The sequence below is a fragment of the Apostichopus japonicus genome, chromosome 13 (assembly GCF_037975245.1).
Source record: "Apostichopus japonicus isolate 1M-3 chromosome 13, ASM3797524v1, whole genome shotgun sequence".
NCBI lineage: Eukaryota > Metazoa > Echinodermata > Holothuroidea > Aspidochirotida > Stichopodidae > Apostichopus > Apostichopus japonicus.
The window spans coordinates 15,885,309-15,900,314 of record NC_092573.1 but is presented as its reverse complement, the minus strand read 5'-3'; the positions used below and the strand labels follow the sequence as shown (position 1 = coordinate 15,900,314).

Here is a 15,006-nt window from a genome sequence, read left to right as displayed (position 1 = left end):
GGGCGTTAATGGAGTGATGTGTATACACACATAAGATAATACAATAAGAGTTATAAAGGGTACTAAATATAAGGCTGCATCAGTCCAATCGAATTTCTGCAAAGTGCCCTTTGATGTCGGTGCCCCCCCAGATTAAAAGTGCTTCCGCCGCCCTTGTGTGACACTATTATACCCCTACATTGACTGAATATGTGACACTATTATACCCCTGCCTTGAAGTTTTCCAAAGTTTTCATGGACTGTACAACTAAAATTGTCCCTAAAATCACTCTTTAACAGTGTTCTTTCGCAAAGGCCTAGTCAGTGGTTAAGTTTTTACCTGAGAGATTCATGATCTGGCAGATATGATGAGTTTATTATCAATGGAGAAAAGTGATAATTGAGATAACTGTCTGTCTCTGCCAGTGTCTACAAACAGCATTTTGATAACCATTGGGTGTCAGCAGTGAATAGGGCAACAAGTGTGACAACTCTTTGAGCAGTTCATGGAAATGTAAAGAAAAGTGGAGCACCAGCCTTCAATTAGTTTCATCTCAAAGCAGTATTTTGTGTTTGCTTGGCAGAGCTACTCAAAAGACTCAAACCAACATTGTAATTGATAAAACTAAGCCACCTTCCTGGACTTCTTTCACAACATGAATGTTCATGAGCAGGTCATTAATGATTTCATCCAACATTTGGTTACTGAGACACCACTTTACATTACTATAAATCACATGCAGAAGGAAAATCATATAATGTCAAGATCTTGACTTTTGACTTGAAAAGAACATCACAAGCCAATTTAATGAACTACATTGTTACAGGAGTGTATTATGTGTTATCAAAATGCTGCTATAGAGGGATAGTCTGGACGGAGACAATGTAAACTTGTTTCTGAAGAGAAAAATATTCTTCACTGTTAGTTCAAACCCCCATCTCAATATCTTGCTCCTACTTGAGATATGATTGACTGAATGTAACCTATTTTGATTGACTTACCATTTCATTACTACAGGATGTTAGATCACAGTAGGGGGTCTGTGATGTCATCTAGGCAAATGCTCTGCAAAAGCTTTACTAGGGCTATTACAATCTTATTGTCAAAGTTAATATTCTGTGATGTTTCCAAATCTCTACTGATCTTCCAACATCACAAAAACAATGGAGTCATGTTTAAAATATCTCAAATATTGTGAGCCATATAAATTTTACATTTTGGTATTAAATTAATAAACATAGAGACTTGTAATAAATAGAGAATTGAGAACAAAATTGATCTGTTTGTATTTATTGTACATACATAAATGCAAGACAAGCATTTGATAAATTATATCATAAATATTATGATTGTTAAGGTTGTATAATAACTTCATATCTATCCTTGTCATTAGGCATTACAGTCTTAAATAACACTGACATGACTTAGAATACTATATGAACATTCCTCTAGCTTGTCTGTTACATTTGAAAAAAAAAAATTGCATATTCCATCACAATTTAAAGTAGGCACATATATTTTCCATCCCCCAACAAAAGAAGAAACTTGTGACAATGCATTTTGACATAAATGATTATAAGACAACTGAAATGTACAACCAGTGAGAATGCATGTATAGAAACACACAATTGAATATTCTTTTAACTGTGACCCTCATAATTACTGTACAACAGCCTTATTTCATTCATTCAGGATTCTTGCCAGCTGCTGGTTATACAATGCAATCTTATGATAACTGCTTGGAGCAAGAACATGCACAAACAGTTTCCTCCAAATATCAGTCAAACAAAAATTACTCACTTTTTATGTTTTCAAGTATGCTTTTTGTTATTTGGTTGCACTGATGCTCTATTAAAGGCATTATAGTCTGTTAGTCATTCTCTTGTGTTTTGTATCTTACTCTTTGTAAAAAAAAACTGCTTCAAAATCTTTCCAAATAACTGAACTATACACATGACACACTTTTTATCAATGGCTTATTGATTATGGTGTTCAGTTCTTTCCAAATATATTATAAAATAAATCCTTTTGAAATAAATAGCGATTTTAGTAACTTGCAAACTTTAAAAGCATGCAATAATCACACAACTAATTGACATCATAGGTTTATCATTGTTTTCACAGTTAATTTGCGCACACATAAATGTTTTTCAACACAGCTTTGTGAATGGTGGAACACTTCACAATAATTATGTCAATGTTCAAACTATGTTCCTTTTACCATAGCTTTAGTACATGCTAGACTGTTTACATTTCACCACAGTTGAGTGAATGTATGCATGTATACCTTTTTTTCATTATTCTTCACATTTATGAATTCCATGGCTCAAAAATCCCAGGAATGGTGAAAAGACACATCTGTACACTTTCCAGTCATTTTGTGAAGCTTGGCACAAGGCCTTCACTTTCAGTTTTCCAGAGTACAAAGGTAGATGATATCACAGGCCTGCTGGACACATAAAAGCATCAAATTAATGCATGCTCCACGTGTCATCAATGGAACAATCCTGAATCAAATCAAATCATCAGCATCAAATCAATGCATGCTCCACCTGTCATCAATGGAACAATCCTGAATCAAATCAAATCATCAGCATCAAATCAATGCATGCTCCACCTGTCATCAATGGAACAATCCTGAATCAAATCAAACCATCAGCATCAAATCAATGCATGCTCCACCTGTCATCAATGGAACAATCCTGAATAGTTGCCAGTCAAACCAGATGGAAGAGGGCCACCTGCAGCAAACAGTCTCATACCTGAATCGTCATAGCAATGTGTGTAAATGGCATTGTGGTAAATGGCATCGGTGAAGTAACTGTGGTAAATGAAGTCTCTACTCTGTCAATGCAAAAGTGATAAATGCATGTTACAGTAAGGAATTAATCTATCTTTCTCTAAGAAGCACTGTCCTATTTCCAGAAGTAATTTATATTGAGGACATAGCATAGACTAAACACAGGTAAAAATCTAGACATGTGAACCCATCATGATTAAATGTTATTGTTACCAAAAGTGATGGTTACAAGAGAGCTTAGTGGCATATTTGACAGGATGCACCAGTTATGGTTACAAGATAGCGGAGTGTCACACTTGACTGTATGCACGAGTTATGGTTTTACATGATAGCTGAGTGCCACACTTGATTGTACGCACCAGTTATGGTTTTACAAGATAGCTTAGAGTCACACTTGACTGTATGCACCAGTTTATGGTTAAGTGTCACACTTGTTACATATTCAAGTAGACTAGTGACACTCTCAGACTGGACAGAACAAGGACTAGCTGGAGTACATACCCCTTCAACTCACCAAAAAGAAAGGCATTAAACGGAACTTTTTTGCAGCAATTTTTTTATTACAAGTTCCAGTGATGAACCTCCCTTATTATTGCTTTATTTTGATGGGGGGTGGGGGGGGTGGGGGTGTTAGAATTATTTCTATACGTTTCTTCGGATGGGAGCCATAACTCATATGGTGAAGAATAGTAGCCTCATCTTCACTGGTATTTGTGACTATTATACCATTTGATCAAGTCCAATTCAAATACAAAGTACAGTTTTATGAGTAAACAATGGAAATCAACTTACCAGCCAACCCTTTCCAACTTGAATAGAGAGGTTTGGTTTGTCACCTCTTACAAGGTACTTTGACTGTCTGATATCAATGAACTTTATTGCACCTTTACCAGTTCCTGCTGATAGTATGTCACCTTGAAACTTTAATGACCGTACACCTTTGAAAACAAAAAGGTGATATTTTAACGTCGACAAGAAAGTTAACAGAAACATATATTGATTTGGACACTTTATGTCTCATTGTCAATCTAACTTATCCTCACCTATTGACTGACAATCTGCTGAAGTCAGCTTTTCCAAAGTTTTAAGATAACAACAGCTAATGTTGTTAAATATGCATACTGTACATAGCCACATGTAAACTTTCCGAACTACTGCATGGCAAGTTTCAGAGATCAACACCACACTTGACACTAGAGAAACAAGATGGCAATCCAAGGAGTTGCAGATCTCATCTCTTCTATGATGGAATGGATTCTACATTGACCTTTGACCTTGACCCTTAACAGCTACATAAGTACAATTTTAAATTTGTCCCATTATTCTCTACATATCTTTTGGTTTGAATGACTTTTTCCAACATTCTTAAAACAGAAAAGGCTAAAAACAGTTTTTGGTATTTGACCTTTGACTTCAACAATCATCCAGGTGCGAGGTTACGGATAATACACCTGTGGCCATAATGCATACACTCACCGCTACACGATTCTCCTGTTGGAAAAGCGGCCACTGTCCTTCCTTTCCTAGTATCTATTAGGGTGACATGATTCTGAGATCCTACTGCATAAAGTGAATAACTATCCGAGAAAGCCATACACACACTCTCTCTATTGTAATGTAGCTTCCGACAGGACACTTCTCTGAATTGACGGACGTCCCAAAATGTGACACAACCACTGGAGACAACAACTGAAGCAAGTTCCTGGAAAACCAAAGGAGAAGCAACTTAATGATTCAGTTAGCAGTCAACATTGCAAGCAGCCATTCTTCATTACCAAGAGACATCTAGTGTCAATTTATGTAATGAAGATTAAAGGGAAGGAGAAACTAAGTTCAAAACTTCACATAACTTCACATAAGTTTTTGCGTTTGCTGAATGTTGCTGAAGATCTTATTTCACTACATATGTAGCATATTGATTGTTTTCTCTCTCCTTTTACACAAGGTGAGGTGAGGTTAGGGGGGAGCGGGGGGGGGGGATGGGAAGGGTTACAACAACAAGGTCTCTTCAAGAGAGGCAGCAGCTACAAAAGAAGAAGAGTTTACTGAATAAAGCAGATCTGCCTACTGTGAAATCTTTAACAACAAGGATGAAGGTCAAAATGGAATAGTTTTGATATCTCACAAACCCTTAAAACTACAGTCAGTAAATCAGGTTACACTTCAGTGCCCAATATTAGTGTTTTGAGTTATTAATAGGTCACCCACAGACATGACATCAAATTGATGACACAGGAAGATCAGATGACAAGATAACTTGGGCTGCTTACTAGTCATGAACCATGCTTCATACCTTCTGTGAATCTCTGCAGGTTACAGATTTCATGATGATAAAACTTATAAATGATAACACAAAAATTATGTACAAAATCGATACAGAAAAATATTTAGTTGGAAAAGAACATTTTAACTGAATTGAAACTGTAATTGCTTCAGTTACTAGCACCTCCCATCAGAACGGTCACTCCGAGGTTCTATTTAATTATGGTTTGTTTACAGTAGAGCTATAAAATACTGCTTAAAGCACCAGCTGTTACTCTTTGCAGTTTAGCAGTGTTGTAATCAAGTCAGTTTTTGTCAAGTCACATGTCAATTAAAGCCAAGTCATGTCACAAATAATGAAAAAGGTTACTGGAGTCCAAGTCATTGACTCACGTAAAATCGGTCAACAACACTGTAGTAAACGGCTTCTACCAATTACATCAATATCGTCCCACTGACAACAATATCCATTTAAACACTAGAATCTTTTAAGAGAATGACTGATTCCAGTCACTGCACAACTTGACGGTCAAACCTTAACCAGATAATCTTGTCGATAACCTTGCCAGTTTCTGAGGGGCTTCTCCAACTTGCATCCTTTGCCCAATACATACCATTTGCAAACCATTACTCAAACCCACCTCACATGGACCTGTAGTCTCACTTATCCTGTTTGGGATCGGAGACCAATGTTATCGAATCCCCCGTCATGTGTACTAGTTTAGGGATAAGCTATGGTCAGTTATGGTTTAGACCAAGTATAGTAGCTAATGCAATCAAGCTGGAAAACATTAAAGGCAGGTCTCTGCAATGAGCTGCTATTTAATTACATGAAAAGCTTGGTTCCATTCTAAGTACCATGATACCATATGTAACAGCTTCCTGGTCTCTTACTCTATTACAAAAATTGCATTTACTTCAAAATTATGATTGTATCTTCAAATGGTTTGTCTCAAAAACACTTTAATATCTAATTTGCCATAGATGTAATGGACAACATAAAAAACCCAGGAGATACAGAGATCTAGTGATGATGCTGAGTATTAAGTAAGGGACGAATAAAGGAAAGGGCTGAAATGTTGCTTCATATGAAGTCTTGCATGCTGGTAGAAATTGTTTGTTAGAAACAAAGGCAACTGGTTAAGGTTATGCTTTCTCTCCCAGATCATGTTCTACATACCACTGACTGATAGGATAACTCTAATACCAGCATTGCTTAATAACTGACATAATTAAATAAGATACTCTGTGAGTTACAGTACCTCCTGTGAGTCAGCTCACCTTTCTAGAGTTATTGAATTCTAAGGCACGGACTTTCTGCATCAAATGGTCATCTTCATGTAGGTGTCCTTCTGCTGACCGGGAGTGACACTTACAACGGGGCTTGATGGTTTTCAAACTGCTTCCAGAAGCTCCATTTTCTTCTGTGCAGTTAAGGGCATCGGCAATTGACCACAGAGCTATTGTACCATCTCTGGACCCTGAATGACATGATTAATAAAAAACTTTCATTGTAAAACAGCATACAAAATCTATCTCTCCTAATTCTGCTACCAACCCCTTTTGAGTAGCATTAGGAGTTAATGACCCCTTCGTGACAAACCTCCAAACTCTATATAAAATGCAGTGACAATTGTTCTGCCAGTAGAAATGAAGAATAAATCATATAATAAGTCATTTAGCAATCAGCAGTTGAAGAACCCTACATAAGCTCTATATGACTGCTTATTATCAGCAAAAAACTGTACTATTATGGACTACTACAATTTAGTCTTATCCTTAACAACAGTAACTGATGTGTGTTGTAATTCAGGAAAATGCCAGAGAACTTGATTTTAGCAGCCAGTAGATTAGCCAGTGGCTAAAGCTGGGAAATTATAAGCCTGTTGGGCAGGAGTTTTTAAAGTGGAAAAAACTAGATGCATCACACAGAGATGTAGATTCAAGCACAGCTGAGATCGCTGGGTTTGCATTGAAGAAAAAAGGTTTTTTCCAAACTAATATCATCTTCGAAATTGTGAAACGTTAACTCTAATAGTTGGGGTGTTCAGTGTAACAATCTTCCTTGCATGTAATAATAATAATAATTAACAGTTCTTATATAGCGCAACTTACAATAGTCTCGCCGCGCTGTACTTAACCCTGGTCATTGGTAACTTGTCACACCTACCCACCAAAGTGTGCACAATTCAAACAATCTCTCTTGGGGCCCCACAGTGCACCACGCCACGTGTCCCTTGGGGGACTTCCCATAGGGTGCAGCCACAAACCGGCAATATTTACAAGTCACCTCACAAGTCGCCATTTATACACCTGGGTGAAACTGTCTTATGGAACAGACCTACATTGGATAATCTCACCTCAACTTTTAACTGAATTTGTAGGATTTCAAGACAATTGTCTTTATTCTGCTTATAACAATCATATTATTGGAGGTTCTTACCTGTGACTAAAAATTCATCATCTAACCACTTTATATCAAATATCCAATCACTATGACAACCCTGTGGAAGAAGTGGAAATAAATCTTGTAATGAAAAATGTTTGTGTAAAATGTAAATGAGAGACTGTGGGTCAAATATTGACATGTAGCAGCATTTTTTAATTGCTACCACATATAATGTCAGTAAACTATACACAATGACACACACTGGATTGCTCAACTTGTTGAACTCCTCTTTCTCATTAATAATACATCTTCCTTTAGCTCTGGGGCCTCCTGAAAGACTATTACCCATGGCAATTTTTTGTTGTTGTCCCCATATCTATCAAATCTCTGACATAGAAAAGAATCATGTCTGAACATTACAAAAGTAGGACAAGTGTTGGGATTAATTTTTAGGGTTTTCTCAAAGACAGTGGCAGACTCCCAATACTCTGACAATAAGTGATCACTTATTGTAAGAGTATCAATACAAAGCAAACCCCAAACATTCCCATTGTCAAAAACATTGGAAACTAGAGATGAGTCTGAAAATTGGTTATGAACTGTAAGTGTTCTCAGCATACTAAACAGTTCCATCTCAGCCTGTCTCAAGTAATACAGTTTAAATAAGTTTCATACCACAAAGGTGACTTACCTGACCTACACAGACAGGTTCAAAGTCAGGCATGGTGTAAACAGCTAAACTATTAGGGTTTTCAGCCCCTGTTGCCAGGAAGCTTCCACCAGGGTTGATGGATATGGCATGTATTCCGCTCCCTTCGTCCTCCTGATGCCTTCTCTGATATGGTACAGATCCATTTATCATTGGTATATGCTTCATTCTCCCACTTGACACATGAAGGACTATTAACTGTAATGAAACCATACTGAATGAGACAATATTGTAACAAAATAACAATTTAAAATTCAAAATTCCCAGTTACAGTAAACATCCCAAGGATACTAGCAAGCATGAGAGGACCAAACAGCTACAGATATCATGGTGAAGCAGATCACAAAACAAGAGACATTTGGAATTTGAAACTGTTGTCAGATGAGTTTCTGTTACCATTTATTATTACCAGATATATATATTACTGATGGTCCCAATTCCCCCCTCTCTCTGTTAGTTACTCAACAATCATCATGACAACTAGCATTAATAGTGTTTGTGGTACACACTCACGTAACCTTCCTGTGTGGCAGGAACTTTCACAAGATCATTAAATTAACAAACATCAGGCATTACACAGGTCTTCAATGATGAAACAACAACAAACGGCACCCTCAGCAACACACACAACCTTTTAAGACATCTACTTTCAGCACAAAGCACTCACAAAACATTTATCCATATTAAAGCATCTACCAAATTCTATCATACATATGTACAGTAGGATATGACCCTTCCAATAGTAACTCAATTTTCTCCATAATTGGAATACCTTATTACACTTTGTACCCATGACAACAGAATCATCAGAGATCCACTGTGAAGCAAACACCTTGTTCAGTTCACCAAGTTGAAATTCATGCTCTTTCCATAAGTATGGTATTCTTCTGTTTGAAAAGCAGTCCACCAAGTGTTTGCAAAGATGAGGTTCAAATCCATTCTGACTTCTTCTATTCAAAGAAAGAACAATTGAGTTTGGTTGGGCAGGCCATTTTAAATGTAATCTGGCCAACCTCTTTGAGACCTTTTTTTCCACTGTTCTTCTGTCCATTGTATGAATTCTTCACGGTTCTGTAACATGAGAGATCAGAACATGAAAACAAAATGAACAATAAGGTTGACATCCGTGTGAACCTTTCCAGAAGCATATCTCTATAAATGAAGAAAAATAAACAATAGAAAATCACACACAACTACATCATATAAATGGTGAAGTGGGTATCTTTTATTCATTGCATGGCAAGTTCCTTTTACTTTGAACAGTTGATATCAAATGAGTCCCACTAAAAGTAGCATTCTTGCATTCACTCAAGTGGACACATACAATATATTATTAAATATGTTCAAGCAAGGTTAAATGCATCCATGAATGAACATGGCAGAAATCCTAAAACAGTAACAATAGACATCTATTGATTGTTGCACAGGTCAAATGTCATTTGAGATCGCCCGATGCCAGCCTACTGTAGGATGATTTGTCTAGTAAGGTACTGTATGATAATTGCAAAAGTAAGCTTACATAAGCTTCTAACTTGGTATGTACAGTAGTTTAGCTGAAAGGAGACACAAATCCAGCAATCCTTAATGATCTATCATGTGGAAGATATGATTTTCATGAACATCGTCTCCAAACAGCAAAGAAAAATTTAAATTCCATTTGGCAGATATCACTGTAAATTAAATGTTCCTTCACACACAAGTCTGTATATGACATGTATAAACTTCTTATGTTTTTCTTATACTTATGGCAATGTTTATTTTTTGTAACAGAGATGGGTTTGGCAAATGCAAATATTGAAGCTGTTTACACCTCCTAATGAGGGGATTGGTTTCAGAGACAGTGAAAAATATGAATGAAGAGCAAATGTTTCAGATCCTGGTGGCACTATGACATCACACACAGGATGGCAGCTCCCAGGAATTACATTTATACTATGATATCCCTCTACAAATGGCAAAGATCTTTCTTAGCTGTTTGATCTCTGTTATTTAATATGATGATGGTTGGGTTGTGTCTCCCATAGTATAGGTGCAAGAAGCTTACTGGTTTCTCGGAAGGTCAATGAAACCATGTCTACAGTGTTCCATGGAATATTGTCTTTTGAAAGGTGGGGTGCAATTACTCCACCGTGAAATTAAGAAATTTACACTGTTTTAAATCACAGTACTTTGGGGCTGTTACACAATTCTCTCAAAAAATCACCACCATTGTTGCATGATAAAGAGTGTTATGAAATAACCATACTCTGAAACTTTTCAGTTGCATTGCTTCAAATTGTCTGATTTGACTTCTTCCAATTTGCTGACCATGTGACATTTTCTTGATTTTTGAGGCCTTATTTCTCAGCAGTTGAATTTCCCACTATCCTCCTTTTACAGAAACCCACAGAGTTAATTGCATAGACTGGGTAAACAAAAATTCAACTTCCCACATTGTATTTTGGAGTAAGGTCATCTTGAATTTAAACACCAAATCAAAAGTATTGCGTCAGGATACTTGCATTTTGTAATGGTCATTATGAATTACCCAGACTCTACTTACTGTGCGTAATAAAGTTTACGATGATTTCCTTTACTACAATTTTAATTTATCCAACTCCAAAACTGCTGTATTGTTATGCTGTGGTTCAGCATCATGAAGGGTACTTGTTGCCAAATTATCAGCAACATAACCATGAAGCAACATAACCATGAAGCAACATAACCATGAAGCAACATAAACATGAAGGAGATGTGAAGTTCTCTTAAGCGAATTAACAGTAGCATGGTGACTTCTAAGTTCGGACACTTAAAGACTTAAAACACCCCAACACTAAATCTTCTGGTATAAATCACCTGAAAATATACTTCATATGGTGGGAGAATTGTGTTATAGTACGATACACGGCCAAACTTTCTTTCCTGCAAACTGTTTTAACGTTGTTTTCCAAGAAGATTCTTCGTGACTGTGGAACTGGTATTTCTTTGCTAGAGTATTGGGAAGTTCGGACACGCAACCCACAGTGTGGCGCTGGTGATAGAGTTGGTGGCGCAGTTGCTCTTTCAGTAATTATAACACACTTCATAGATCTTCGTCATTTTATTGACAAATATGTAAGTAATTTCTTGCACACGGGTCATTTTGGAGAGAAAATAACTGTAGCTTCTTACTTTTTGGTGAAATTTGGCTCTTTCTGTAGGTTTTCATGGTGAAATCGTGTATTTCTTAGGGTGTTCGAACTTCGCAATACTGACTATACATACAAAATTCTTACCATTTACCAAATTTCAGGCTTCTAGTTTTTCTCATAATTCATTTTCAACTGAGGCACAAAGTACACAAAAGGTCTTCTTTGAAAGCTAAACATTAAAATTTACATTTACCAGATCCTAGGTTCCATATGCACTGCTCTGCAGTAAGCCACAAAAGTGTTTCAAATTACAAAATTGATGTTTCATTGTGGGAATTTTGGCTCTTTTCATTTAAGCTTTGTAGATAAAAATTGTTATTGAAAAAGTCTAGTATCAATCAGTTACAAATGTAAACAGCTGAGTAAACTCAGCGAGATCGTCATCACCACTATCCTTTAATAAAAGAACGGTACTCCATACTTGGTCTATCGAGAATTCACCGTACACCATCAATAACATCAGCGGTGGTACATTTGCATTAGCTATCCTGCACCATAATTGTAGTCCAAAATAGGAAGCAACTTAGTATATGCCTAGCCTAGCTTGTAACTTGACCTGCAGTTACACTTACCTGAGTTCTGATTCGAAGATGGTGATAAAGTTAACTTAGATTAAAACTGCTGGCAAGGGCATCATCAATCAAGTTTTCTCGACCGGCATTAACGTTTATCGACCAGTGGGATTTCTGTACTTGTAACCTAGGCCTACTACTAGTATATTGTACTTGTATTAAGTTGTTGTAGGCTAACGTTAGTCATGAACAGCATCGAAAGAATGTTGAACGCGTAATACAGCAATATATCCACAACAATTAATTCCACAACATCGACCTCAATATGTAGGTTATACGCCGATGCTCCACAGAATCTAAGAAAGTTAAATTCGATCACAGCAGCGCGAAGTTGCGTAGTGATTAGACGCTTGCCCTCATAATGCTTTACTGTGTTCGGCGCGTAACTAGCGAACAAGATATGGTGCGCTTGAAGTGTAAAAAAACTCATCGTGCGTAGCTGCATGTGAACCTTTTCCCTCGGATATACGTACATCCAGGTTTTATCATTTTCATGGCCCTAGAACAATAAAAGCCTAATCGTTTTATTTTAAAAATTAAATTCCCTTCTGGCACTTACAATATGAGAGTTTGGTAATTACGGAGTACAGACCGACATAATCAACATATTCCATCTGAATTCAGAAAATGACTAGTTTTTAATTTAAAAAAGCAGAAAACTGGAATACAAATATAAGGAAAAATATGGAAAAGAACACATCATTTGGCATATAACAACCCTGACCCTTCTCAGTGGGATGGGTACACCTCCCGTTTTCCTTAACCCTTCCCCAGGACGGCGATACTTATTTATGTGCCCGCCCCCCCCCCCCCCCTGCAAATCGGTTACGCTGGCTACGGGCCTGATCATCATTAACTCAACGGGGTTCTCATTGAGCTCATGGTTCATCTAGTTTCAATAGAATTCAAGGAAGTTTCAGTAAAACGGAATAGAAAAGATGGCATGGTGAATGTCAATAAAAACCAGTGCACGTAATGATGGCACACGCCCAGGGGTTTAGGAAGCTTCCGAAAAGTGTGGGGGCACAACATCAGAGGGACACTTTCTCATTCCACAACCGCCACTCGTTATGCTATAAACCGATGCACACCGGCCATATATGATGTGTTGTTATGCTATCAATACTATTGTGGTGCGCTGCAACATTGATTATTTATTTATTGAGACTGTTTATTGTTAACCATGCTACGAAAAGATCAAGTTCATAGTGTACGACTTTTGTATATAACTAATATTATGATATATCAGATTTTAGTTTAACAAAAAGTACTCTAGTTTTGACTTTCAGACTCGTCTCACGACCCCCCTGGAATGGACCAACGCATCCCCTGGAGGTTCATTCACCCCAGTTAGGGAACCCCTGATATAGACTCTCATAGGAGTATGCCACCTTATAGCTTGTGGTGGCATACTCCTATTAGAGTCTATATCAATCCGCTCGATCAGGAAAAGTGTCAAAAAGCAGCAGGAGAACATCTTTTGTGACCTATTATCAATCATAATCTAGCTTTTTGTGGCTTGCATGTTGAAGAGCATGAATGGAAGTACATGTGGTGAAAAAATTGGGTCAAAATTGAGGCAATTTTAGACCCCTTTAGGCCTCCCAGGTGCAGAGTAGGAAATTTGTTTACCACGGAGTGAAGAGGTTTGTTTACAAGTGAAGAAAATTTCCGGCTCGGATAGCAAAAAATCTACATGGTCATGATACGGAAAATTGATGGGGCCATGAAAGGCCAACTTGTCAGCTATCCGGTGATGGGTAGCGTTTAGCTAGTGAAATCTTCTATCTAGACTTAGAGACCACATTACTTTTGTGATTTAGTGTGTAAGTCAATGGGGCTTTTAATGGGCGTATGCTACCTTGTTATTTGGTTCCGCTCGTTGGGGACTGATGGTGGCCGATTCATGCAAGCATCAGTGGCGCATGTATTATATGCGGCAGAGTAAACCATGGAAACGAAGCTCTAGCTCTATGCACGCAAATTTCCGATCTCCCTTTAGATCTGACGCAATTATCTGAGTTAGGTCTATTTACCTATTGTGGAGGCTAAACGCGACGAATTATTATTGGTCAGGGTCCTTGAAGCTTGGTCCAACTGCACTAACCATGCACCTATTTTAGTTGTTGTCACAATTACTCCGTCAATGGTGAAGGAACTAAGAGAGAATGAACTGTGTTTACAAAATATACCACACAAAATAACCAAGGCTATTTGCGAAAGAACTCACCGATCACACGTAGCCTACACTAGGCTAACTGCCCACAGGCGTTCTGGTTACCTCACGATTTTTAGTAAGTAAAGAAGTAACTCTATACGGCCCTTGCCATTTAAGGGCAAGTTTTGCAGCAAACGTCATTTTAAGATTTGAAATGGGATGTGCTCTTAGCAACACCATATCCCCCACTTTGATGACCACTTGTCATAGGCGTACGAGGCGGGGGTGGGGGACAGGGGGAGACTGCCCCCCAAATTTCCAGAGGACAAGAAATTTGGGCAAAAGTCCTAAAAAGTTCGGGCAGACTAAGAGGTAAAAAAAATATAAATATATATATATATATAAATATGCAGTAGCTTGCCCAAATCTTCTTAAAATTTTTGCCCGACAATTTTGTGAGGAGCGTTTCATGTTATTTGTTTTGTGACATTAATATTAATATAGGCCTAATGATGTTTCCCGAATATTTCCGTGTAACACCACCTTAAGCTCAGCTCATCTGGGCTACCGCAAAAATTTCTAACTAGTCAACTATATACCTGGACGTCCCCGACATGAGTGTATATAAGAAACGTTTTCTTGTTCATGGATGGTGGGGTGGGGGGGGGGGAGTGCCTACAAATTGTGAGACAAATTGCAGTCCCACCCGACACAGCGACATTATTCCGCCTACGTGTCGTTGAAAAATGTATGTTTTTCTGGAGGTAGCTGAGTACTGTGTCAAAATAATAAATACGGTAACTAAATAGGAGCTTAAAATATATACTGTCCTATTTTTCCCCTTCAAAGTGTTGCTCCCTTTTTTTCTTCTTCTAATTTTCCAAAGTTTTGGGGAAGTGAAAATTTCTAAAAGGTGAGATGATAAAATAAAGAATGTTTAGATGCAACTTGCAAGGCCTCAGAAGT

At 37.6% G+C, this 15,006-nt stretch overlaps 1 protein-coding gene across 1 annotated transcript; it reads right to left on the bottom strand.

The window, feature by feature from the left end:
- Positions 1-1,254: 1,254 nt before the first annotated feature.
- Positions 1,255-12,290, bottom strand: LOC139979194 (DDB1- and CUL4-associated factor 12-like). Its single transcript, XM_071989943.1, has 8 exons — positions 11,883-12,290; positions 8,913-9,211; positions 8,123-8,338; positions 7,486-7,546; positions 6,324-6,523; positions 4,257-4,482; positions 3,573-3,718; positions 1,255-2,824 (listed from the first exon to the last, which is right to left on the bottom strand). The coding sequence occupies exons 2-8, from the start codon at positions 9,189-9,191 to the stop codon at positions 2,669-2,671; spliced, it is 1,284 nt and encodes a 427-aa protein (XP_071846044.1). The 5' UTR covers positions 9,192-9,211; positions 11,883-12,290; the 3' UTR covers positions 1,255-2,668.
- Between the last annotated feature and the right edge of the window lie 2,716 nt (positions 12,291-15,006).